Here is a 23,245-nt window from a genome sequence, read left to right as displayed (position 1 = left end):
GCATCTTATCGGTATTTCCAATCTGTCCGAAGTGGTAGCCGCAACTTCAAAACGTACCACTGAAAACTGTGCAATTTCTCTTCATATTCTTCAGGCAATTTTTAGAATATCCCTGTTTGCCTTCGAAGAGAAAAACCTTTTCTTCTCATAAAATTTTATAGCCAGCACCTGCTCGCTCTGGAGTCACTCCGCATTAGCCCTTTCTCTAGGGCTAACTGTATCGCCCATACTTTGAGCAGATCAGTCATCACAGGCCGCTGTGCCACTCGCTGCTCTTGCACGTATTCAGCGAGCAGCTCTTCTATTTTGGCGAAGCGGCCCTGCTTCGGTCCGCTGAAACCCTTCCTTGTTGCTTTGCTGGCGATAATATTGTCCTTCTGTTTGCGCCAGTCCTGCATGCAAGTTTCGGGAACTCCGAAAGCCCGCGATGCGGCCCAATTTCAATCCGTGTCTACACACATGACAACTTTCCTTTTAAATATGGCATCATGGTGGACTCTGTGTATCTTCGCAGTCGGCGCTTCCACGCTGATTCAATAAACGCAGAAAACGGGAAGACAGGCAGTACACCAGCACCTGGGTACACGTACAACATGGAGACATGCACATGGAGGAAGCTATGGCAGCTAGGCTAGAAGCGCGTACGAGGTGGCCATTTTTCGAATGCCGATGGCAATATTGTAACGCTGATTTAGGGTTTCACTCGATTCTAACGCGCATGCAATTTGTGGACCCGTTTTTATAGGAAAAAAGGGGCACGTTAGACTCGAGTAAATACGGTACATGCATGTGCTAATCTATAAAAGCCTGATTTCTTTTCACCAATCTGACTCTGCGCAAACTTAATATTTCATGTTGCCTTAGAAATCAGAAAATTTTCTATATTCGAGTACCACTACTAGTTTATGACCCGTATTGTGTATGCACCCAGAGCAAAAAGAAGCTGCAACAGGTAGACGCGCTTTAAAAGTAAAGGAGGCAACTCACTTTTTGGTGTGGCCTGGGAAGTAGCGAATGTACTTGTTGTCATGCAGGGACAGGTACCTGATTGTGTCTGCACGAAAAGTGATAGAAACCAATGGGTCAGGGGCCCAGATGCACTCTGCTCCTTTGTGAAGCAGCAGCAGCAGCAGCAGCTCCATTCGTTACGTTACTTCACACTCGGGGAAAAAGGTGAGCAGGTCATGCACAATGCGCACAGCTGCTATAACCACAGTTAACCTTTTGAGGGCGACTTTCTATTTAGAAAAAAGCATCCCCCCCCCAGGGTGAGATTACTGCAGGTTTAAATCATTCACAGCAACTTAGTTTGAGAAAAAACAAGAAAATTTTATTTTAGGTTGTAATAAAGTGAGAATTTCTTTTTTTAATGTCTGCAGCTTTATACACAATTTACTGTAGAATACAATACATAAAGAGGATAGCACAAATAATTTTCTGTACATGTAATAAATGTTGCACAGCTTATTTTTATGCTTTTAACTGAGTTGACACGCTAGGGGCTGTACTTTGGACCATTCCATTTCACTTTCGACATTTATCATGTGTTGCACGGAGGATGCGATCCTAGCAAAGACACTGGCCCCCGAGCCACGTCCAAACCGACGACGAAACAGCAGAATGGAAAATAAACAGGGCATTAAAGAATACGGCACCAGGGAAGGCCGGCCATAGTGAGAGCGGTGTATGCCATGTGAGCAGCCATGAGAAAATGAAGAGAGTGAAATTCTTGCAGTAATCAATTGTTAGATCACTAGACAAGATTTTCTCTTGTTGCAGGACTTGCAAATAGAATAATCATACGCCTGTGGGTGAGCCCCGTGGGTGAGCCACGCGGGTAGGCAAGTCGTGCCAGCGCTTCGAGTGATAAAAAAAAAAACAAGATGGAAATCAGTTTTCGCGATGTCCATAACCTGAAATGTCACGTGTGAGAGTGCCAATTAATGCCAATGCTACAAGCGCAGGTGCGCGCATGCGGCACTACAGTACTAGGCAAACCAGGAAACCTTCCAAACTAACGCCAGTGGCAGCCATCATAGCAAGGAACAAAGCATCTGTTTTGGTAGAAGCCGAAGGGCTGCATCACATTAAAAATTGCTTTTTGGACATCACAGACGATTAAACGGCGGTTCTATGCAAAGCGCGAATTTTGAAAAGGTTCGCTTCCTGCCATGCATATGTGGCTGTGACCATTTGGGACTCGTTTTCACAAGTACAGCAATGACCCTTAAGCATTACAACACACACAGAAATAAGTAAAAGTTACTAAAAAATTTATGTCGTGCATGCAGTGTAGAGCTTTATAGTGCTGGACTATACGAGAGGGCTCCACTTCGTTTTATTCATAGATTGACCAACTGGTTCCCTGATTCAAAGCCACCTGGGCTACGATACGTCGTAGCGGGGAAACAATGTCACCTGGAGAAACACAGCTCCATTTACGAGAAGATGCTGAAAGCGCCTTGTAACGGAACCAGAGCTCAACAATCGTCAAGAAGCATTAGCAAAGCACAGTCACTGATCCAGTTAGTAGCGCCTCCCATTCAGCAGTCAAGAATAAGCAAGCTGGGGTCCAATGCTGAATATTTTCGACGAAAATATAACTGGGTGAAGCTTTTCCAAGACTAACAACAACAATATTTCACTTTGGATATATTCGTTATAAATGAAGAGTAGTGTATACTATTGAAGCAATCTTGGCACAACTGAAGGGCTCATAATTGCATCATTTTTTTCTTCGTAACAGTCTTCAAGCAGCACCCAAACAGATGACACAACACCTGGTCGTTGGTCGATATAACACAAACATGGCCCAAGATATTTTTAAATGCACCCCAGGCACTGCCCGACCTCAGAAGTTTTGCATCATTTCCTGTGAGCAATGATGCCTGCTTTTGTTTCTTTAGTTTCAATATTGGAAATGTCTATTTTGTAAGCTTTTCCGACACATCCACTAACACTTTGAGCGTAAAACTTTGCACGGAGGCTGGCCTACACCTATGTTATCAGAATCTAGGCTTTTTCTTACGTGATCCAACATTTTGTGGCAGCCGATCTCTAAGGAAAAGAACATCTCCAGACATTACTGCAAGGGAGTCCAAATGTTTCGAGGCCACTATGGCCTTTTCTTTTAATGTGACTGTTAAGATGGCCACTGAGACAACATAAGCATTTAATGTCGGTATAGCTGGTAATCCATAATGCACAGTATAGCATAAAGACGGCATGCATAACCGATAGAAGGAGCTGACTGAACACCCCGCTTTGTCACTTCCATCCACTCTGAAGGCAGTCCTAGCACTATAGGGCCCGAAAGTGCCTCGAAAGTGTTTGTAATCTCTCTGCTTGGTCTTGTCACAAAGATCACAGGCATAATGAAAATGTACTCAAACTGTAGAATGGGACTCACCGTCCACCTTTGTGGAACTATGGATGGCGGTGTTTGTCGCATGGGTGTAATGAATGAGGTCGACACCATATTTTTTGCTGTTCAGCGTCCGCTTGTGCCTGCATTGTTGCCGTAGAACAAGTGGTTGGTAACATTGCCACATTGGGACCAGACAACACGGCAGACTGCACAAGTAAAAAAGGCAAATGCGTCAGCCCATTTTGGACATTTTTACATGGAAATGAACAGCACAATCTACACGGTACACTAGTGCTTGTCTTGTCTACTTATGGTGTCCCTTGTCGTTTGCACTGTTCATTTCAATGCGAAAATGTACTTTGGTTTGTATGCCAATGTGTTTCACAAACCTTACATTACAATAGCAACTTTCTCCTACAAATGCTGCATACCTTCATCTTAGCATCCTTTCGTAAATGTGACTTCGGTTCATATATTAACTTCTTTTAATTTGCTGCTTACAGTGCCCTTGATCGCTTTTCCAATTTTGAACCAAAACTTGTTTGAGGCTATATGCTTGATCAGTGTTTGCAAACTTTTTATGTATACTAAAGAAACAATTGATTTCAACTTATTTTCTAGTGGCTCATAAGCACCCGTGTTGGCCTGGGCAAGCTAAGCTCCTCTTTCAGGTAAGCGGTACAAATCGTAAATGGTTTGGAGACTGCAAGTGAAGTACTGGCATAAAATTGTCGCACCCCTTGAACCAGCGATCGCGGTACCTTAGGCACTCCACCATGCAACAACTACTGCATATCAATGCAACTGCCACAGATTTAAAAAAAAAAAAGGAGATTTGATACGACTCATTGCTGACCCAAGGCTCACAGCAGTGCCACACATCTGAATTTGTGTGGTAGTTGCCATTACGCTTATTAATTGGCAAATTCTTGCTGTTTAACTTCAGAATGACCTTCATGGTATGTCTTGTAATCGTAGAATTGACAAGCCAACCAGTACTCTAAGCATAGCGTTTTGATAATCTTTCGACCTAGTACCAGTTTTGAGAAAACTCGAAATTAAGTGAGCGAAGAGTTTTCGTACTTCATTTTCCTGCAGTGCAGAAAAATATTAACTGAAGCAGCCGTGAACTTCACTGCAGGGTTTCGGTACTTAACTCAAAACTAGCCCAAGCCATAGAGTTTCTAGCAAGAAGTCATGCCTTCAGATTTTGCTTCTATTCTCTGGTTTCAGCGTGTCCCTTGAAGTCATCATTTAATGAGGAAATAATCATCATGCCAAACATTCCATAAATTCAGATGTCTGCTGCTGTCGTGACACTCGGCGACTAAAAATTCATCACTAATCCCTCATTTTTTAACAAGGGGGAGTTGTCACGGATACACACATTACAACGTCCTCTATTAATAGCAGTTCGTAGCGGCATGGACAGGGGGGGCACCTGTTCTTTCCTTCATGGACAGCACATGTGGGAAGGTGCAGTTGTGGCAGTAACAACATGTCAAGGTGCTGTGTTTAGCTACAATGTGCGAAAGACAGTTTCTGCATTGAGCAAGTGTTCTGATCAAGGCAGAAAAGAAGTCGGAAATATGCTAGTAAATACAGTCACTGCCGATGCTTTTATGTTAGCAATTAAGTTTGACACAGCAATTCGTGGCAATAGCGATTCTTTTGATTGAACAGCGCACTGCCATTGGAGTCCGCATATTCTGTAAGCAGTGATGCGAACAGCTACTGCAACACTTATCTGGAGCAGCCGAGTGACGAGCTCCTGGCTGCATGATCGTCGGCAATTTTATCTGAGCTGGTTGGTTCACGATGACTGTAGTCTACACCCTGAATTTACAAACAGTTGTGCTGCCTCCTTTGTGCCCTCTTACTGCATGCACGACACCTGGCAGCAGTAGCCGAATTAGAGATTTGTCGGCCAGGAGAAACAAGAGCACACGTGTGGATGCATGTGGCCTGCATGATGCGACGCTCACGAATTAATGCACTGGCTCAACACTTTCACTTTATTGGTTGGGCTTCCTTAATGATGATGCAGTTTTGTACCTGGGCTGAAGGTTCCCAATAAATAAATACGAAGGCTTCCGAAATGTTGAAATTTCTAAGACATCTGCACCTTTATTTACCTCCGTTATTTCAAGTTGTACTTTGACAACATGGCCTCTATTGGTCTTCAAGATGTTCATTGACACTAACATTTATTTCGGTTTTGTAAACAGAACTTGCCACTACTTGGCTAAAATTTGCCTTTACGCCAAGCCAAAAGGAACTTTATAAATAATTGCTGAAGTAAGTATGTTTAAAGGGGCCACAGTTCTCGGTTTATATTTGTAACTGAGAGTGGAGAGTCCAATACGGTTATGCACACACATAAAAAAAGCTAGGCCTTCAGCACACATTTTGACTCTAAACTTCAATTTGAAATTGCTGCCTCTCAATTCCTCCCACCGACAGCAACCACCATTTCGGCAAGGTTGTATTGTCAGGAACTGAGGGGCCACCTCCATGTTCTCCGCTTTGAAGCAATTCGAGACCACATCGAACGTCTTTCTCCACCTGCTCTAGCACTCAATGGTGTAGTCACTGAATTGTGTCCGCAATTCCTTCACTTGCATGACAAAAAGCCTTAGAAAATCACAGAGATGCACTGAAACATAATGCACATGCAAAACAAAAGCACACATGGCATAAATGTGACATGGCACAGAAATAAGAATTTTCTACTGCACCCAATGCCCTAAAATTTCGACACTTCGGTGTGAGACGCATACGGTTCAACATGCAATGCATAATTTATGGTCAAAAATTTGGTGTCACGGCTCCTTTAAGTGTCAACACACATCTTATGATTGACAGATTTGTATGCCCAGGCACCAACATTGTAATCAGAGCTACTCCATGGATGCAAAGTTGTGCTGCATAGCTTGAAAAGGCATATACTAGTTTCCTCCGTGATGCAGTTGACATCTTCAGTTATGCATCACTCATGACACATAACGGACGCACTTGCCTGACGCATGCGCAAGGCAAACCATCACAGATGCTGGGTCTGTGTAGGCCCTAGCAAGCAGCATAGCAATATGCCTGCATCTCGATGAGGTCATGGCACACGTGACCACACGTGTGCTTTTGGCACTCCTGGCCAATAGACAACCAGCAGCATCTAGCAAGCATTACGGGTGCAGTACACAGCTGGCTGTGTCCTGCACCCAAGTGTGGCCATATCTCTACACGTGACGCTAAAGCTCTCAAATGACTGCAAAAAGCCACCAACAGTAATGTACTATTGTGATTAATATGAGCAGGAACACACAGACATGTGGGAAAACAGCCTCGAACTCGAGTTAGAGCGAAGCACGGATGGCACTGTCGAAAACAGGGGTGCACTTCCGCTAACTGTCGGCCCTCTCACCGCACCTGCACTTGTCGAAAACGGCAGCTTACGGCATTTCACATGCCGCCAATAGCCGATAAGGCAGTTACGTGTGCAGTGACTTGGAGCGAGTCACTTTTTCAAGGTTTTTCTTTTTTTTTTAAGAGCGCAGCTCTTGGACGCCCATTCTTGCGTTTAGTGCAAGGTATTCTCTGATATGCCCTCATAGGACCTGATGTATATCTTGTGGAGTGCATCATATCACGTATTCCAGACAGATGGACAGTATTCATCGGGAAGCGGCACTCGAACGTTTATGCATCAAAACAGTGCTGCTGTTGGCCACGCTTCAGTGCACAAAGTTAGCAGTAACCGCAATATCAAACAGTTTTGTCAATGCGTGCTGGCGATGCAAAGTTTCGCACTTGGTATAAAGAGTTGCACGGTACGAGTGCCAACAGTTATTAGAACAGCGTCCTCCTTTCCACTTTGTTTCTGATGGCAGCTGCCACGTATCGCCCACAACAGGGTTCGAGGCTAACTGACATGCGCTCCTGTGTTTCCCCTCGTATTGCTTATGATAGTACATGCATCCTGCCACGACCGTTCTGAATTGCTGACTGCACATGTGACACATGGGCATGCTATGGCCTAGATACTGTAAAATTTGTGGCTATGCCTCCACCCAGCTAGTGGAACGTTGTCAGAGATAATACAGTGGAGCATGAACGTATCACAGCAGTAAAGCATGCGCAGAGGAACGGTCATTGCTGAAATCCCACGCACGCACCAAGCATGCTGACCAAAATCATCTGGGATGTCACTGCCTTACAATGGTAAAAAAATACGCTGTTTCCCCTTAATTCAAGTTCGCAGCGATAGAAACAGCAAAAAATTATAGCACGACCTGCCAGCTATCTGTGCAACTGTTAGAGCATGCACTGTAACACTTTGTTTTGCAGAAATACTAACTGCATTAATTTCTGCGCAGCTTCCATTTCAATAGTCGCTGCCCATTCGTGAGCAGGCCACGCTGCACGCAAGAGACTATTATATTAATAGAGTAACCCGATCATAGCGTATGCCTCCCCCGTTAAAATACAAGCGACAAAGAGTAATAACGGAAACTGGGTTCGAAATTTTAGGCTACGTTCACTACGACTGTCATCCCTTAGAGGCGCCAATGCGCGGCTAGACAGGACCTATATAAACGGCGAGTCACATCTGCCGAGTTCGTTCGACAGGCCGGAGAACTCACAGGCCACGCGTGAGCACGTGTGTCGTCGCGGGAAACACGGTATCAATCAGCACTACGCAAACGAAAGTTATCGCAAGTGCGCCCGCACCGCCGCGTGGAATGAAGGAACACAACGCGAAAACTTCAAGTGGAGGCAGCACCTGTTCGTTACGTAATCCGTCCGGTCGCGGCACACACGCACCACACCTTGCAGCACCAACGCACGCGTCGACGTGCCGCGACAGCCGGCGGAACATTTTTGTTTACGCGTTTGACGGAATGTGCCAGCAAACACCACAACCAACGAAAGCGTTAGAGCGGACGCGATTTGAGATGAGGCGGACAAGCCGCCCATTGCAATGTCGGCGGCCCATGTTTGCAATTAGAGCACCGACTCGAAAAACGCAGCACTGAATTCACACGGTCGCGCGAAGATGCCGCGGGCGTTAGAAACACCGGGGGATATCGTACCGCTCCTTCGAGCTACAGTGATCGCACGGCTGCCGGTCTTGACACCGCACTCACACTAGGCCTACGCGGCTTAGGCCTACCAGCGGGACCTCGACGTTGTTTACACGACTCCGCGACGCACATCACCGGACCAAATTCGCGAGGCATGTCGCAGCACCAGCACCGGAGAGGCTGGCCGAGCTTTCTGCAGTGGGCCCATCAACTTACGTTCCTTTCTCACAATCGTATATCACGATGGAGTCATCGTCCGAACTGGAGATGAGCGTCTCTCCATTGGGCGAAAAGTCAATGCTGTTAATGCGGTCTGTGTTTTCTCTGAAGACTTTGGCAACGCGGAAGCTCTTGACAGTTTGTTCTACGAGCTTCATGTTCGCGCGAGTTCACATGTAGCCTGCCTGGAAGGAGTTACGCGACGGTCGTGTCAACCGCTTGTCTTCTCACGCCCCATCAAGGCCGCTACACTTCGGTTCGGCGCCAAAACTCTCGAGCTGCTGCTGCTGCTGCGGCTGTTGGTGGCTGGCTGCGTGCTCCCCGGAAACGCGCCAGTCACATCGCTGTGGCCAGCTGGCTAGCCACAGCGGCGGCCGGGAATAAAGCCGAAGACAGTTTCGTTATACTGTAGCCAATGCTGTAGCTTTAGTTTCGGTTCTGAGTGCAGAGCATATAACTGGCATAGTAACTCTATGATAACTGGTACCACGCCCTGTGTTTCTACGGAGAGGCCGTTAGCGGTGCCAGCAGCTACGACACAGTTTTCGCTGCGTCGGTATATCTTGTGCAACAACGATGGTAAGCTGTCTGTGCAATCTATGTTATCGCGCATCAAAAGAAACAATGAGAGCAAATGCTCCATCGCGTGCTGGCTCGCGCAAGCAAGCGCTCTCACCGCCGGCCCAGCTCGCATTCGCCTCTGCAACGTAGCCCTGGTTTTCAGCCCAGGCACGGCACCCGAGCGAGTGTCAAGCGTGCAAGCTCTTCGCTCCGTGAGGGAAGAAGCTTCTTCTTGTGAGCCGGGAGCCGCAATATCACAGTCGCGGACATGGGACCGTAAGTGCTAATTCGAAACACTTGAGTGTATGAACGCAGCAGCATGCCCCCTAACGGGATGGAGTGATGACCCTGCTGTCATCATATAGTGTGCATACATGCGCCCGGCTTTTACGGGTGCGGGGAACACACACAGGGACAATGTCATCCTGCACGTGACTTTTGTCTTGTTCATCTTAGCGCGACTGTGCGCGTGTAATTGAATGGCGGAACTGAAAGTCGCAAGCGACAGTGCACGGACTCGAAATAGACCAGGAGAATAGACCACGTCCGACATGCTGCAGGTGTCATTGTCATATCGCATACGTTTTATTAAACTGAGCCTCAATTATAATTAATACAAATTGCTACTTCATGGTCAGTGAAGCTTTAGCTCGTGTGCTCCTATCTAAATACATGTAAAAGGAGAATTCGTTTTTCTCGGCAACCACTGCACCAAATTTGACGAGGTTTGTTGCATTTAAAAGACAAACTTAAAATCTAGTGACTGTTGGTTTCGAATTTTTGAGTTAGGTTGTGACTTTTTTATTAAAAATTGCGAAAAATAGAAAATTTTCAAAAACGAAACTATCAACTTTACAACTCTAACTGAACCACTAAAAATGATAATACAATTCTGTGAGTTGCATCTAATAGTACATCTAAAGTGGACAAAATTGATATGTTACACATGAATATAAAAAAAATTTAATCATAGAGAAATACAACTTTTGCAAAACCGTTGTAACCAACGTAACAAATTCACGTAAGATGTAAAATGACATATTGAATTTGTCCGCTTTGAATGATCTAATGGATGCCGTTTACAGAACCGCGATATCAATTTTTGATGCAGAGCTATGAACTTGTAAACTTCGTGCTTCCATTTTTTTCAAACGGTCAAATATTTGAAAATCAATTTAAGAAAATTCAAGCCCTAAATCGAAATTCCGCTTCCAACAGTCACTAGAATTTAACTTTCTCTTTCAAATGCAACAAATTTCATCAAAATTGGGCCAGGGGTTATCTCATAAAAACGTTTTTGCGTTTTACATGTATTTGAATAGGCCGCGTCGGAGTTGGGACCGAGCTAAAGCTTCCTCTTAAGGGCGGGAGTATTTGATGTGTATTTAATAAAGTTGCACATTATTTTCTATTTATTTTTTCGGTAGCAAAATTCTGCCTTAGGGAAAAATCCAATCGACATCTCTATTTTAAAGGCAGACATTTGCCAGATATCTACTTGGTTGTGAACAACTGAATTAAGGAATAAAGAAACTCGAACCGAAATTTATTTCGGCTTTATAAACCCAACATTTTGAAGCCCGACCGGCTCCTCCTTCAGGAGTGAGATGGTGTGAGGCGTAGCAATGCTTATAGAGGGTCCTGAATATTTGGCTGCGCGTGCTCAAAAAAAAAAAAAAAATGTAGCGCTCAACGCTGCGCTGTTCTTGCTCAAATTTTGCAGAACGATCGAATTTTGCCGGCAGCTTCGTTTAGTATAACACTTGGCACGATTAGTGGCCTGTTTTTTAAGACAAAAATGAGAAACTGTTTTCGCCTATGGGAAAAATGGCGTTTGAAAAGGCGGTCCTGGCACAGACTTGTGTCGCCGCCTGCCGGCAGCAGCAGGAAGGAGCTGCTGCCGCGTAAGCGGCCGATTTCAATATGCAGTTTCGTCTGCTAAGCAGCTGCTTCTTTCTGCTGCCAGCAGGCAGCGGCACAAGTCTATGCCAGGGTCAGAATTTCAGACGCCATTTTTCCCACAGGCGAAAACAGTTTCTCATTTTTGTCTTAACGAACAGGCGACTAATCGTGCCAAGTGCTATACTAAACGGAGCCGATGACAAAATTCGATAATTCTGCAAATTTTGAGCAAGAACAGTGCAGCGGTGAGCGCAAAGCCTTTTGTTTTTTCGAACACGCGCAGCGAAACATTCAGGACCCTATGCGTTTTAGAGCGCAGCATACGCCTGTTCTTGCGTCGGCGTCTTTTGTAACCTCATAACCGAGCGAGTGAGCACAGCGAAGGATGAAAGAGAACGCGAAGCGCAGCGGGGAATGAAAGACGGCGATAGCGAAGAGAGCGCGAGGAGGAAAGCGGAGGAGGTAATACCTCTGAAACTTCGTAACGTAGCGACACGCTTTGAAGAATGCCGCCTCCTCCTCGAGCACCCTCACCCAAGCGGACACCGCGCGTCGCTATTGGTCTACTGGCGTCACGTGGGACCTCACGCCGGCTTCGTTTGTTTACGGTTGCGCTCCAGCGCTATTCATTTGTGATTGAAAAGCTTTGACCGACTGGCAGTCGCGCCGTTACCCTTCAGTGTGCGTTTTGTTTGTTGTTTGTGAACTCCCTGGACTAAGCTTTATGGCAAGTGCTACGTCGCATCGCGGCGTTTTCCATTACAATGAGCTGCTGCGCCTTCAGATGTCGAAATAGGTTCAGCGAAGGCGAAAAGCTCTTCGCGATACCGCCTGGTAAGCGCGACGGATTAATATGGAAGGCGTGGGTTCAACGAATTGGGAGAGAGAAATTCAGACCGACCTACTCCACACGACTAAGCGAGGCAAGTTGCGAGTCTATGTAGCATAGTATGTGTCGAGGCTTGCGTAATTTGCTGCATTCCATAACGTAGCAGATGTGACACAATTCACGGAGCATATTGCCATTTATCTGCACGTTTTAGCACAATTCCAACTCGACGTGCGCTTTGTTTATATAAGCACTGGGTCGCATTCTGGCTCACCGTGGCATCGTAGAGTTACTGCATATGCTACCCAGGTAGCATATACACTACCTTTGGTATAGCATATACAGTAACTCCGTGTAAATCCATGGCATCGCTCCGCGAAGCGCCGTCTGGCGCGGCCGCGCATCGAAGCGAAGCGGCGCAGGCGCACAGGGTCCTATCGCGCCGTCTGCTACAGCGCTAGAGCGCACCGCTCTAGCTCTACTGCAAGGGCACTTCACCAAACGCAGGAGACCGAGGAGGTGCCTTCGCGGAAGAGCGCGCTTCACTCACTGAAGCATTTCCGGCTGCTTTTGTCTATAGCCTGCAATATTCATGAACAGATGCAAGCTTCTTATCGCATAAACGACTTGGCATTGTTTTCTTCTAAGTGATCAGGGTAAGAGAACGAAGTTATTTTTTGCGCTCTCTTCATTAGGCTGGGGCCATTTTATTTTACTGCCACAGCTGCTGGTGCAGTGCATCCGGAGAAACACATCAGGCACGCTTTTCATGATTGGGGTCATGACGTGATGAGCCTAGCACGCTGTTTCGCGCGTCTCTTGATGCTAGAACGAAAGTGGTTAATTGGCTTAAGAAAATAGCCGATGCCCGTCACAAATTTCACAGAAAGTTTGTGAGGGATCGTTCACTCGTGCATACACACTTGATCACGTTTGTCGTCGATTCCACCATTAAGGAAGGCAAAAAAAGAGTACTTCCACAGTAACGAAAGAGTAACATCCGCCAGCTGCTCCGCGGCTCTCTTAATGCCGTGTTCATGTAGCTCGTAACTGCGCGGGCATCGATTTACGTGATGTGGGAAACTGCTCTCTCCGGCATAGCAATTGATTTGGGAGTAATTGTGCGTGCCATTTTCATCTTTCCAAATCTAATAGAGACATGCAGCTCATTATTTTTGTCATGTTCTATGTAAAATCGCCGAAGCGGTACCGGCCGTTGTCGCACTCTAATTTAGAGTAATTGTCGACCAATCATTTGATAACGTTGATAAACTGATGTAAAATAAGTGGCGCCGAGGTATTCTGCTTTTATTTTTTAATACCTGGAGTCAATGCATGCAGAATGCGAGTGTTGCTTCTGTCCATTTTAGATCGGTGGTTAAAGTTGGAAATCAATAAACGACCTGTTTTCTAGCTTACACTAGGATTTGCCGGCTAATTAAGTAGTTCTTCGCTTCCAGTTCATTTCGCTTTTTCCTCTAGCTGATACGGTCGTATGCATGCATATTCTTACTAGAGAGAGAAGAATAGATAAACTTTATTGTTAGACCAGGCTTCTTGAGCCCAAAGGTGAGTGGCCTCCTCAGTCCAGGTCGCCATGGCTCGCTGCCACCGCCCGAGCCCTGTTCACCAACCGTATCTGGTTGTCGGGGTCTTGCGTCACCAGCAGAGCCTCCCACTGGTCTTCCGATTCTTCCTCTGAATCCGCTTTTTCCTGCACGTTATCGCCTGGTGGCGATGATGACGGTGGTACTTCTCGGTTATTCCTGCACCACAGCACCGTAAGGCGCAAGGCCGTGTCCGGCGGGCAGAACTTGCAGTCTCGCCCGTAGGTGCCCGGATACATGGCGTGCAGCAGTGTTCCATGCGGGTAGGTTCCAGCCTGCAGTCTTCTCCAGGCTACCGCTTGTTCACTACTCATCGTCTTACTGGCGATGATGACGGTGGTGCTTCTCGGTTATTGCTGCACCACAGCACCGTAAGGCGCAAGGCCGTGTCCGGCGGGCAGAACTTGCAGTCTCGCCCGTAGGTGCCCGGATACATGGCGTGCAGCAGTGTTCCATGCGGGTAGGTTCCAGCCTGCAGTCTTCTCCAGGCTACCGCTTGTTCACTACTCATCGTCTTAGTGGCGATGATGACGGTGGTGCTTCTCGGTTATTGCTGCACCACAGCACCATATGGCGCAAGGCCGTGTCCGGCGGGCAGAACTTGCAGTCTCGCCCGTAGGTGCCCGGATACATGGCGTGCAGCAGTGTTCCATGCGGGTAGGTTCCAGCCTGCAGTCTTCTCCAGGCTACCGCTTGTTCACTACTCATCGTCTTAGTGGCGATGATGACGGTGGTGCTTCTCGGTTATTGCTGCACCACAGCACCGTAAGGCGCAAGGCCGTGTCCGGCGGGCAGAACTTGCAGTCTCGCCCGTAGGTGCCCGGATACATGGCGTGCAGCAGTGTTCCATGCGGGTAGGTTCCAGCCTGCAGTCTTCTCCAGGCTACCGCTTGTTCACTACTCATCGTCTTAGTGGCGATGATGACGGTGGTGCTTCTCGGTTATTGCTGCACCACAGCACCATATGGCGCAAGGCCGTGTCCGGCGGGCAGAACTTGCAGTCTCGCCCGTAGGTGCCCGGATACATGGCGTGCAGCAGTGTTCCATGCGGGTAGGTTCCAGCCTGCAGTCTTCTCCAGGCTACCGCTTGTTCACTACTCATCGTCTTAGTGGCGATGATGACGGTGGTGCTTCTCGGTTATTGCTGCACCACAGCACCGTAAGGCGCAAGGCCGTGTCCGGCGGGCAGAACTTGCAGTCTCGCCCGTAGGTGCCCGGATACATGGCGTGCAGCAGTGTTCCATGCGGGTAGGTTCCAGCCTGCAGTCTTCTCCAGGCTACCGCTTGTTCACTACTCATCGTCTTAGTGGCGATGATGACGGTGGTGCTTCTCGGTTATTGCTGCAGCACAGCACCATATGGCGCAAGGCCGTGTCCGGCGGGCAGAACTTGCAGTCTCGCCCGTAGGTGCCCGGATACATGGCGTGCAGCAGTGTTCCATGCGGGTAGGTTCCAGCCTGCAGTCTTCTCCAGGCTACCGCTTGTTCACTACTCATCGTCTTAGTGGCGATGATGACGGTGGTGCTTCTCGGTTATTGCTGCACCACAGCACCGTAAGGCGCAAGGCCGTGTCCGGCGGGCAGAACTTGCAGTCTCGCCCGTAGGTGCCCGGATACATGGCGTGCAGCAGTGTTCCATGCGGGTAGGTTCCAGCCTGCAGTCTTCTCCAGGCTACCGCTTGTTCACTACTCATCGTCTTAGTGGCGATGATGACGGTGGTGCTTCTCGGTTATTGCTGCAGCACAGCACCATATGGCGCAAGGCCGTGTCCGGCGGGCAGAACTTGCAGTCTCGCCCGTAGGTGCCCGGATACATGGCGTGCAGCAGTGTTCCATGCGGGTAGGTTCCAGCCTGCAGTCTTCTCCAGGCTACCGCTTGTTCACTACTCATCGTCTTAGTGGCGATGATGACGGTGGTGCTTCTCGGTTATTGCTGCACCACAGCACCGTAAGGCGCAAGGCCGTGTCCGGCGGGCAGAACTTGCAGTCTCGCCCGTAGGTGCCCGGATACATGGCGTGCAGCAGTGTTCCATGCGGGTAGGTTCCAGCCTGCAGTCTTCTCCAGGCTACCGCTTGTTCACTACTCATCGTCTTAGTGGCGATGATGACGGTGGTGCTTCTCGGTTATTGCTGCACCACAGCACCGTAAGGCGCAAGGCCGTGTCCGGCGGGCAGAACTTGCAGTCTCGCCCGTAGGTGCCCGGATACATGGCGTGCAGCAGTGTTCCATGCGGGTAGGTTCCAGCCTGCAGTCTTCTCCAGGCTACCGCTTGTTCACTACTCATCGTCTTAGTGGCGATGATGACGGTGGTGCTTCTCGGTTATTGCTGCACCACAGCACCGTAAGGCGCAAGGCCGTGTCCGGCGGGCAGAACTTGCAGTCTCGCCCGTAGGTGCCCGGATACATGGCGTGCAGCAGTGTTCCATGCGGGTAGGTTCCAGCCTGCAGTCTTCTCCAGGCTACCGCTTGTTCACTACTCATCGTCTTAGTGGCGATGATGACGGTGGTACTTCTCGGTTATTCCTGCAGCACAGCACCATATGGCGCAAGGCCGTGTCCGGCGGGCAGAACTTGCAGTCTCGCCCGTAGGTGCCCGGATACATGGCGTGCAGCAGTGTTCCATGCGGGTAGGTTCCAGCCTGCAGTCTTCTCCAGGCTACCGCTTGTTCACTACTCATCGTCTTAGTGGCGATGATGACGGTGGTGCTTCTCGGTTATTGCTGCACCACAGCACCGTAAGGCGCAAGGCCGTGTCCGGCGGGCAGAACTTGCCGTCTCGCCCGTAGGTGCCCGGATACATGGCGTGCAGCAGTGTTCCATGCGGGTAGGTTCCAGCCTGCAGTCTTCTCCAGGCTACCGCTTGTTCACTACTCATCGTCTTAGTGGCGATGATGACGGTGGTGCTTCTCGGTTATTGCTGCACCACAGCACCGTAAGGCGCAAGGCCGTGTCCGGCGGGCAGAACTTGCAGTCTCGCCCGTAGGTGCCCGAATACATGGCGTGCAGCAGTGTTCCATGCGGGTAGGTTCCAGCCTGCAGTCTTCTCCAGGCTACCGCTTGTTCACTACTCATCGTCTTATGCGGGTAGCGACGCCTCTGCTTCTCGTAGTGCGCCAAGATATCCGAGTACTTCTTGGATATCCGTTCATCATCCTCGTCACAGTCGTTGGTCCGTGTTCTCTGCGATGGCTCGGCGTGCATGATCTCGAGCCGCGGCGTGCGGCGCCGGGTTCCCCGCGAGAGACTCGTGTCCCGGGTCTAGAGGATTTGTGCTGCTTCCACCTCGGTGTTGTTCAAGATCTGAAGTGCTGCCTTTCCGATCCTTCCTTTCATATACCTTCTGTATGCTTCTTGCGACTCCGTCACCACGGTAACCAGGGTCTTCTTGCACGTTGCGATCGCCAGGGCTATGCCCAGCTCTTCCGCTGTGCTCGCGTCCTTGGCACTTATGGATGTGGCTGTAAGTTGTTCGCCCTTCTCGTCGACCACGCTGATTGCAAATCGGTCGTTTGTTCTGTACACAGCTGCGTCCGTGTATCTCACATTTTCTTCTTTGCTGTTGGTGCGTTCTATTATGTGCTTGAGCGCCTGTATTCTCGCCTGTCTCCTTTCCTTGTCGTACTCGAGTTGCATATGTTTCTGGGAAGGGTACTTATGTGTAGCCTGTCTCTGACCTCTTGTGGGATACGCTGAGTTAGGTGCCTCTCGTCCCCGACTTGGTAGCCCAGACCTTGGAGCAGGGCTCTTCCCGTCTTTGTCGGCTTTAGTCTCTCCAGTTGGTTGACGTTGTGCGCTTCCACGAGCTCTTCCCACGTGTTGTGGACTCCCATTTTGAGTAGTTTCGCTGTGGACGCGGAGGGGGACAGGGCCAACGCAATTTTGTAGGATTTTCTGATGAGGCCGTTTACTTTGTCTCGTTGGCGGTTCTTCATGTCAACGTATGGGGTCCCGCACGTGACGATGCTTGTGAGCAGCGCTTGTATCATTCTCGTGCAGTCTTCTTCCTTGAGTCCGTGACTTTTGCTTGTCACTCTTTTAAAAAGGTGGGTTATTTGTTGCACTGTTCTCTGAATTTTTTCCAACTCGGCTCCCCTGGCCCCGTGCTTTTGAACCAGGAGTCTGAGGATGCGGAGAGTCGTAACCTGCGGATTCATGATGTCTCCCACCTTTACTACCGGGTCTGGTATCTGCTGCGGTTGTCGGCCTCTTGCGCGCTTTCTTAGCACCAAGAGCTCCGACTTTTCTGGTGCGCACGTCAGTCCACATGCTTCCAGGTACTTTTCCGTTGTGTCAACCGCTTGTTGCAGAGCGTCTTGCTGTTTACCTGTCGATCCTCCCGTAGTTCAGATGGTGAGGTCGTCAGCATATATTGCGTGACCAATCCCTTCTATTTGCTTCAGTTGTTTGGATAGCGAGCTCATTGCCAGATTGAGCAGCATCAGCGAAATGGCGCAGCCTTGTAGCGTTCCCTTTCGCGGTATGTCAAATTTCTCAATTCTGTTCCTGTGCTAGAAGGTCTGATAATTAATATTCCAATATTTTACTGTTGATTCGCACAGCTGTATACACTTACAACGAGCTGTCAGGGTCAGGGGCGTAGCCAGGGAGGGGAACATCGTAACGCCTCCCCCCCCCCCCTAGGAGCTCCATCCGAGCACAGTTTCAAAAGCGTTTCGATGGCTAGCGGGCTTGTCGCTGCATCTCGCGGAAGCCGCGAAATCTAGGCAGCGCTTGGATTTCAATTCTGAAACTTTATGGGCATAAAGTTCTCATAACCGTTTGATGCGAAAGGGGCATTGACATTTCCAAAGTCGTGCTTTAGATTTTAAATTCCGGAACGTTGCGGTTTTAATGTTGTTGTAAACAATTCACACCAAAGGTGCATTAAGTTTCCTAAAGCCGTACGTCGGACCATACAATGAGACAGAGCAAATCAACACACTATCAGACAAGTTTGCTAAGTACCCAGCGAGGTCCGATGAGTCGAAGCATTGTGGGGGTTCATTTGTGCCATTATGTCACAGAAAAAAATATCAACATGTTTTTCACCTGCTCCAAGCATCCATGTTGAGACACTAAACCCAGCGAAGGTAACTACGTTCTTATTCATTTTTCGACTTTGACTTTTATTCGCGAGTACACATTTAGCCTCTTCACTTTTCTTGTTCTCTTTACCCGCGGGCGCCCAGAGCCAGCCAGAGCGCATGCATTTTTCTTGTGTTGCCCCGACCACCGCGCGGCGCACTTCGGTGCGTGTTCGTTTGTCTGACCGAGTGGATTTTTGCCTGGCAGAGTTTTGGACGCTTTCTGGCTAGCAGACGAGTAAAAGAAACAATGGTCCCTCGCCACAATCACAGTGGGGACTCGACGGATTGCAACGCGTTCCCTTGAGCGCAATCTGTCCGGAAAGTCCTGTCTCGCCGGTGTAGGATGCCGAGGAGTATGCGTATGGTTTTCTGTGGGTAAAGCGTCTCACGTTTTCTTCGATATCCATTCGGTAGCCACATGAGGTGCCCAAAGTGGGCATTCGATTGTGGCCAACATGCTTTCCTTCGCGTCTTCTTTTTTTCATTTCGGTGCCTGCGCCCCACAAAGGAAAAAAAGACATTGTTGCGGCGCAGCGAATTGCCGCATAGTGAAAGTTCGATTTCGTTACTTCTTTTGCGGAGGATAAAGGGCCACGGGACGCTTCACTTGCCGGGTGCTCTTAGTATATTATTTTGATAGGAGTTATATGGAAACTCCAGGCGCATTCCTGCCAACGCCGTCGAATTCATGTTCTCTATGAAGTCCAAAGGCGATAACATCGTGACTGCGTTCGGCATGCTGCATGTGCGAGTGAAAGCGAAATGGGGGGGGAGGGGGGGAGCGGCGCAGGTGAGCCGACGATAGTTGCTCAGTCTTATTGTGTGCGCAAGTGAGAAAATCGGGGAGGAAGCGTGCCGCCTCCCGTCGCGCGCGAAACATCGGGGGATTGGAGGGAGGAGGGGGCGGTGATCTGTGAATCTGTGGTTGCGCAACATGTTTATTTGCCTTGGTTGACGCATCATATATAGTGACTTTTGCGTAGATACGTAGATTTATTGGATAGTTGTACGTATATTTAAATATCTTATTGCTAGGTTTTGTATATGTGCAGCGAACTTTGTTTCCAGTTATACATTTTTGGTCATTTATCAAGCTGTATCTTCGCATTTGTGTATTCCATTGTGTATTCGTATTTCTAATGTATGAAGGCGAGTCAAATGAAAGGGAGCCAACTCACCCTGCGCAATAATGACTCGGTTCACTACCTGCGGCGCATGCGCGAGGCACAGAGTCATCTCTCATTTACAAAGGTGACACGCATGTGTGAGGATCAAGGTTCTTTAATGCTCTCATACACTGGCTTGAACATGGTTGCGTCACGTAACGGACATTCGAAAGTTGAACGGTGGGGTATCGTGAGGTTTCTGACAGATGAAGATGTTCCCCCCCAAAAAAAAATTAGTTGCCGTATGGCTGCCGTGTACGTTGAACATTGCACTTCATTGACCACTGTGAAGAGTTGGAGCAAACGGTTCAAAGAAGGACGGGAAAGTTGCGAGGACTATCCAAGACCGGGCCAAAGCCAGCGTGCAATCACTCCCAACACAACTTCAAAGGCTGATTAGACAAGAACGGATGATAAGCATCGAATAATTGGTAGGGCGTGTGAACATCAGTCACGGTTCGGGTCCCACCATAATTCATGAAAATCTCGGTTATCAGCTCTTGTGTGCGCAATGGATGTCCAAGATTTTGAACCACCACCAGACGATGGAGAAGTTCGGCGCTGCCTTGACTCATATATATATCCGGTATCATGATGAGGGTGACGACATTTTTTCTGCAATTGTGACCGGGGACGAATCATGGTGCCACTATATACTACGAGCCTGAAATACGACGGCAAAGCTTACTGTGGGAACATTTGAATTCACTAGCCCTAAGGAAAACAAAGGCCGTCATTTCTGCCGGAAAGGTGTTGTTGACTTCTTTTTTCGATCGTCAGGGGCCATTATTCATCGAATTTGCTAAGCTTGGAGAGACTATCAATCGTTTCCGATGTTAAAAAACGTTGGATCGGCTGCGTGTCGCAATCAAGAACAAACACCGTTGAAAATTGAGGAGTGGGGTCATCTTGCTCCACGACAATGCCCGTCCCCACGTCGCTGGTGTGGTTAATACAAAACTGGCAAAGTTCAAGTGGGAAACGCTGCAACATCCGCCATACAGACCTGACCTGTCGGCTTGCGACTTCCACATTTTTGAGCATTAAAAAAAAACAGCTCAAGGGAACTATATTCGTGTCGGACAATGGCGTGAAATAGTCAGAGACATTTTGAAGCAACAACCCAAGGAGTTTTATTAGAATCACGCAACTTGTTAATCAGAGGGACAAATGTGTAAATGCTCATGGAGGCTACTTTTTAAAAAAGTACCCTCTTTGTTATATATTCGCATTGGCTCACTTTCATTTCCCTCGCCCTCATACATTTTGCAGAACTTCTGTTTTCTATATATACTCTCTGGTGAGACTATAATTCTGGTGCAATTACAATACACGACCGGTGACAGCTGCTTCTGCACAGCACATTGGAACAAAGGACAGCGTCATTGAGATTTCTCCCTGGTCGTTGCATATGTACAAAAATGTAAGCAAGGTTCTTGAATGACAGAGAGAGAGAGAGAGAGAAAGAGAAAGAGAGATGCAACTGAGAGAAAGGCAGAAAGACTTATAAAGTTTTATAAAAATATTTGTCCTCAACTTGTTCATTTCATGGCCTTTACATTTTTCATATCAGCGGCATGCACTGCTTTGCTGGTTTGAAACTGATGTAGTTCTAAAGTTCGTGTGATATTTGCTTTACGTATTAAATATACAGAAAACACGGAAGCATTGTTATCAGTTATTTCCGGCACAATTTTTTAGACATACGTGTATATTCTCTTCTGAACAAATACACATTTTACTTGTCTTGACAGTGCGTAGCGTTCAATGATTCGTTTGCAGTATCTTTGACAATGGCAACGCACTTATTATTAATGTTTAATGTATTCGATCCCTGGACAACTTCTATAAGGAGGCCGAGCTGCAAAATGAGCCCCCCCCCCCCCCCCCGAACGATATTTCTGGCTACGCCACTGGTCAGTGTCACTATAAAAGTGTTCGAAAACGTTATGGTTATATGACCGTTTCCCCGATTTTTTTATAGCGATCACTCGCGAAGTTTATACTTTTAGGTAAAGATGGGGCCGATATGCTGTAAAATTTTGAAGTGGTTGCCTTAATTAGGGGTAAATGAATATTGCTAAATCTCTGTGGGCATCTTACAAAGTTTGCAACTCTTACAAAGTTTGCCCGCTCCTCTCAGAGGACCAAAAAGGGCAGCAATATCATATTTAGAGGAAATGCTGCCATTCTATGTAAGAAGTGTGCTGAAAGTTTGAAGTCTGTAAACTAATGATGTGCTTTGAAAATAATTGCTGAATACTTGTTTTCAATTTTCATGCTTCACGCAAGATGTGTAATTGACTTTCTCGGTCTACTCAGTGAACTATGCGAGGCACGTTCCTTAAACGTCTTGTGAGTGACGAACGATAAATGTATCGGCGTACAGCCTTTTCGAAAGTTACATATTCGAGTGTTCCAGAGTGTCACACTGCCGTTATGCGCAATGTTTCTCGGAGTCCTGAAGCACGGGCCTGCACAAGACACCTAGTTAAAATTCGGTGAAAATCGGGGCATATTGAGTGTAATACAAAATTGGACTTGGTGGCGCGCTTTCAATGTGCGGTGTGGTCATGGCCGCTCGATGAAAACGCGCGTTGTGTAGTCTAGCTGCTACGGCGCTCCTCTAATTCTTCATGCTACCGCCGGGCCTTGTCATTCAGTCGTTGGTTTAGCTTACGGGCATCATTTGAAGCACCTAGGCACGTCATAATGGAACTGACTGGACGGCAACTGATCCTAGTAGGTTAGCAGAGCTGTTCGGGAGCACAAGGATACGACGAGGAAAACCGAGTCTCTTGTGTAGCAGCCTCCCTATAGCTTTCGTTTTGCGCTACAAAACAGCGCGCCTGTAACAGTGACACTCGCTATGAGGCCGGCTCTGCACTGGTGCAGGATGAGCCCGATTGCGATCGATAGAGTGACTGTCATAACCGGCATGTACTTCGGCTTCACTCATGCACTGTACCGCTAAAATGGCTAAGCACGACAGCAAGCGAGAACAAAAGCATGACGGCCGCATCGTTATGTGTGTTTGTTTTCGTGTCTCCATGTTTTGCCGCTTTAGCGCTAGTAAAAGAATGTCTCCGCAGCAAGCACTTGACCGCCAACCACGAGGTACGAGTATTTCTGACTCATAAGTTTGCTAACTATTAAATTCGGAGAACCTAGTCCACCTTTCCTGTAGCATTTTGCCGCAGTGCGGTGGACGATACGGTTTTATTTTGTAGCTGGTCTAATTGCGGTGTCCTTGATTCATCTCCCGCGGTCGTGCAGCAGCAATCTGGCGGCCGTGGCGGTACGCGACCTGAGACTGAGCTACAGCAGGAACTCGCCGCCTGTCATCGACGGGGCCAACATGACCATCCCCAAGGGAGCAATGTGAGTGCGCTGCCGACACGCACTGCAGCCATGTTTTCGCGTGTT

At 48.1% G+C, this 23,245-nt stretch overlaps 2 protein-coding genes across 10 annotated transcripts in view; one reads left to right on the top strand and one right to left on the bottom strand.

The window, feature by feature from the left end:
• The window catches only part of Wdr82 (WD repeat domain 82), a 61,027-nt gene extending 51,659 nt beyond the window's left edge, over positions 1-9,368 (bottom strand). Inside the window, exons 1-3 of one of the 4 annotated variants that reach the window (XM_075694952.1) lie at positions 9,344-9,368; positions 3,410-3,507; positions 988-1,054 (exon numbers count right to left, since the gene is read on the bottom strand). Coding sequence is in view for 2 of the 4 variants with exons in the window: in XM_075694949.1 (XP_075551064.1) it covers positions 988-1,054; positions 3,410-3,507; positions 8,148-8,341 (359 nt within the window). In the remaining 2 variants the exon portion in view is untranslated. The other 3 variants (XM_075694950.1, XM_075694949.1, XM_075694951.1) reach the window with 3 other exon arrangements.
• The window catches only part of LOC142584723 (ABC transporter G family member 23-like), a 269,091-nt gene continuing 254,959 nt past the window's right edge, over positions 9,114-23,245 (top strand). For 5 of the 6 annotated variants that reach the window (XM_075694945.1, XM_075694948.1, XM_075694946.1 and 2 more), the window contains exons 1-3: positions 9,114-9,246; positions 9,392-9,504; positions 23,096-23,200. In XM_075694945.1, the coding sequence (XP_075551060.1) occupies positions 9,497-9,504; positions 23,096-23,200 (113 nt within the window). In that variant the 5' untranslated portion in view covers positions 9,114-9,246; positions 9,392-9,496. The remainder of the gene's footprint in view (positions 9,247-9,391; positions 9,505-23,095; positions 23,201-23,245) is intronic. The other variant, XM_075694944.1, reaches the window with a different exon arrangement.

This window comes from Dermacentor variabilis, chromosome 6 (genome assembly GCF_050947875.1).
Source record: "Dermacentor variabilis isolate Ectoservices chromosome 6, ASM5094787v1, whole genome shotgun sequence".
Classification (NCBI taxonomy): domain Eukaryota; kingdom Metazoa; phylum Arthropoda; class Arachnida; order Ixodida; family Ixodidae; genus Dermacentor; species Dermacentor variabilis.
The sequence above is the reverse complement of the archived record's forward strand: the minus strand, read 5'-3'. Positions and strand labels throughout refer to the sequence as shown.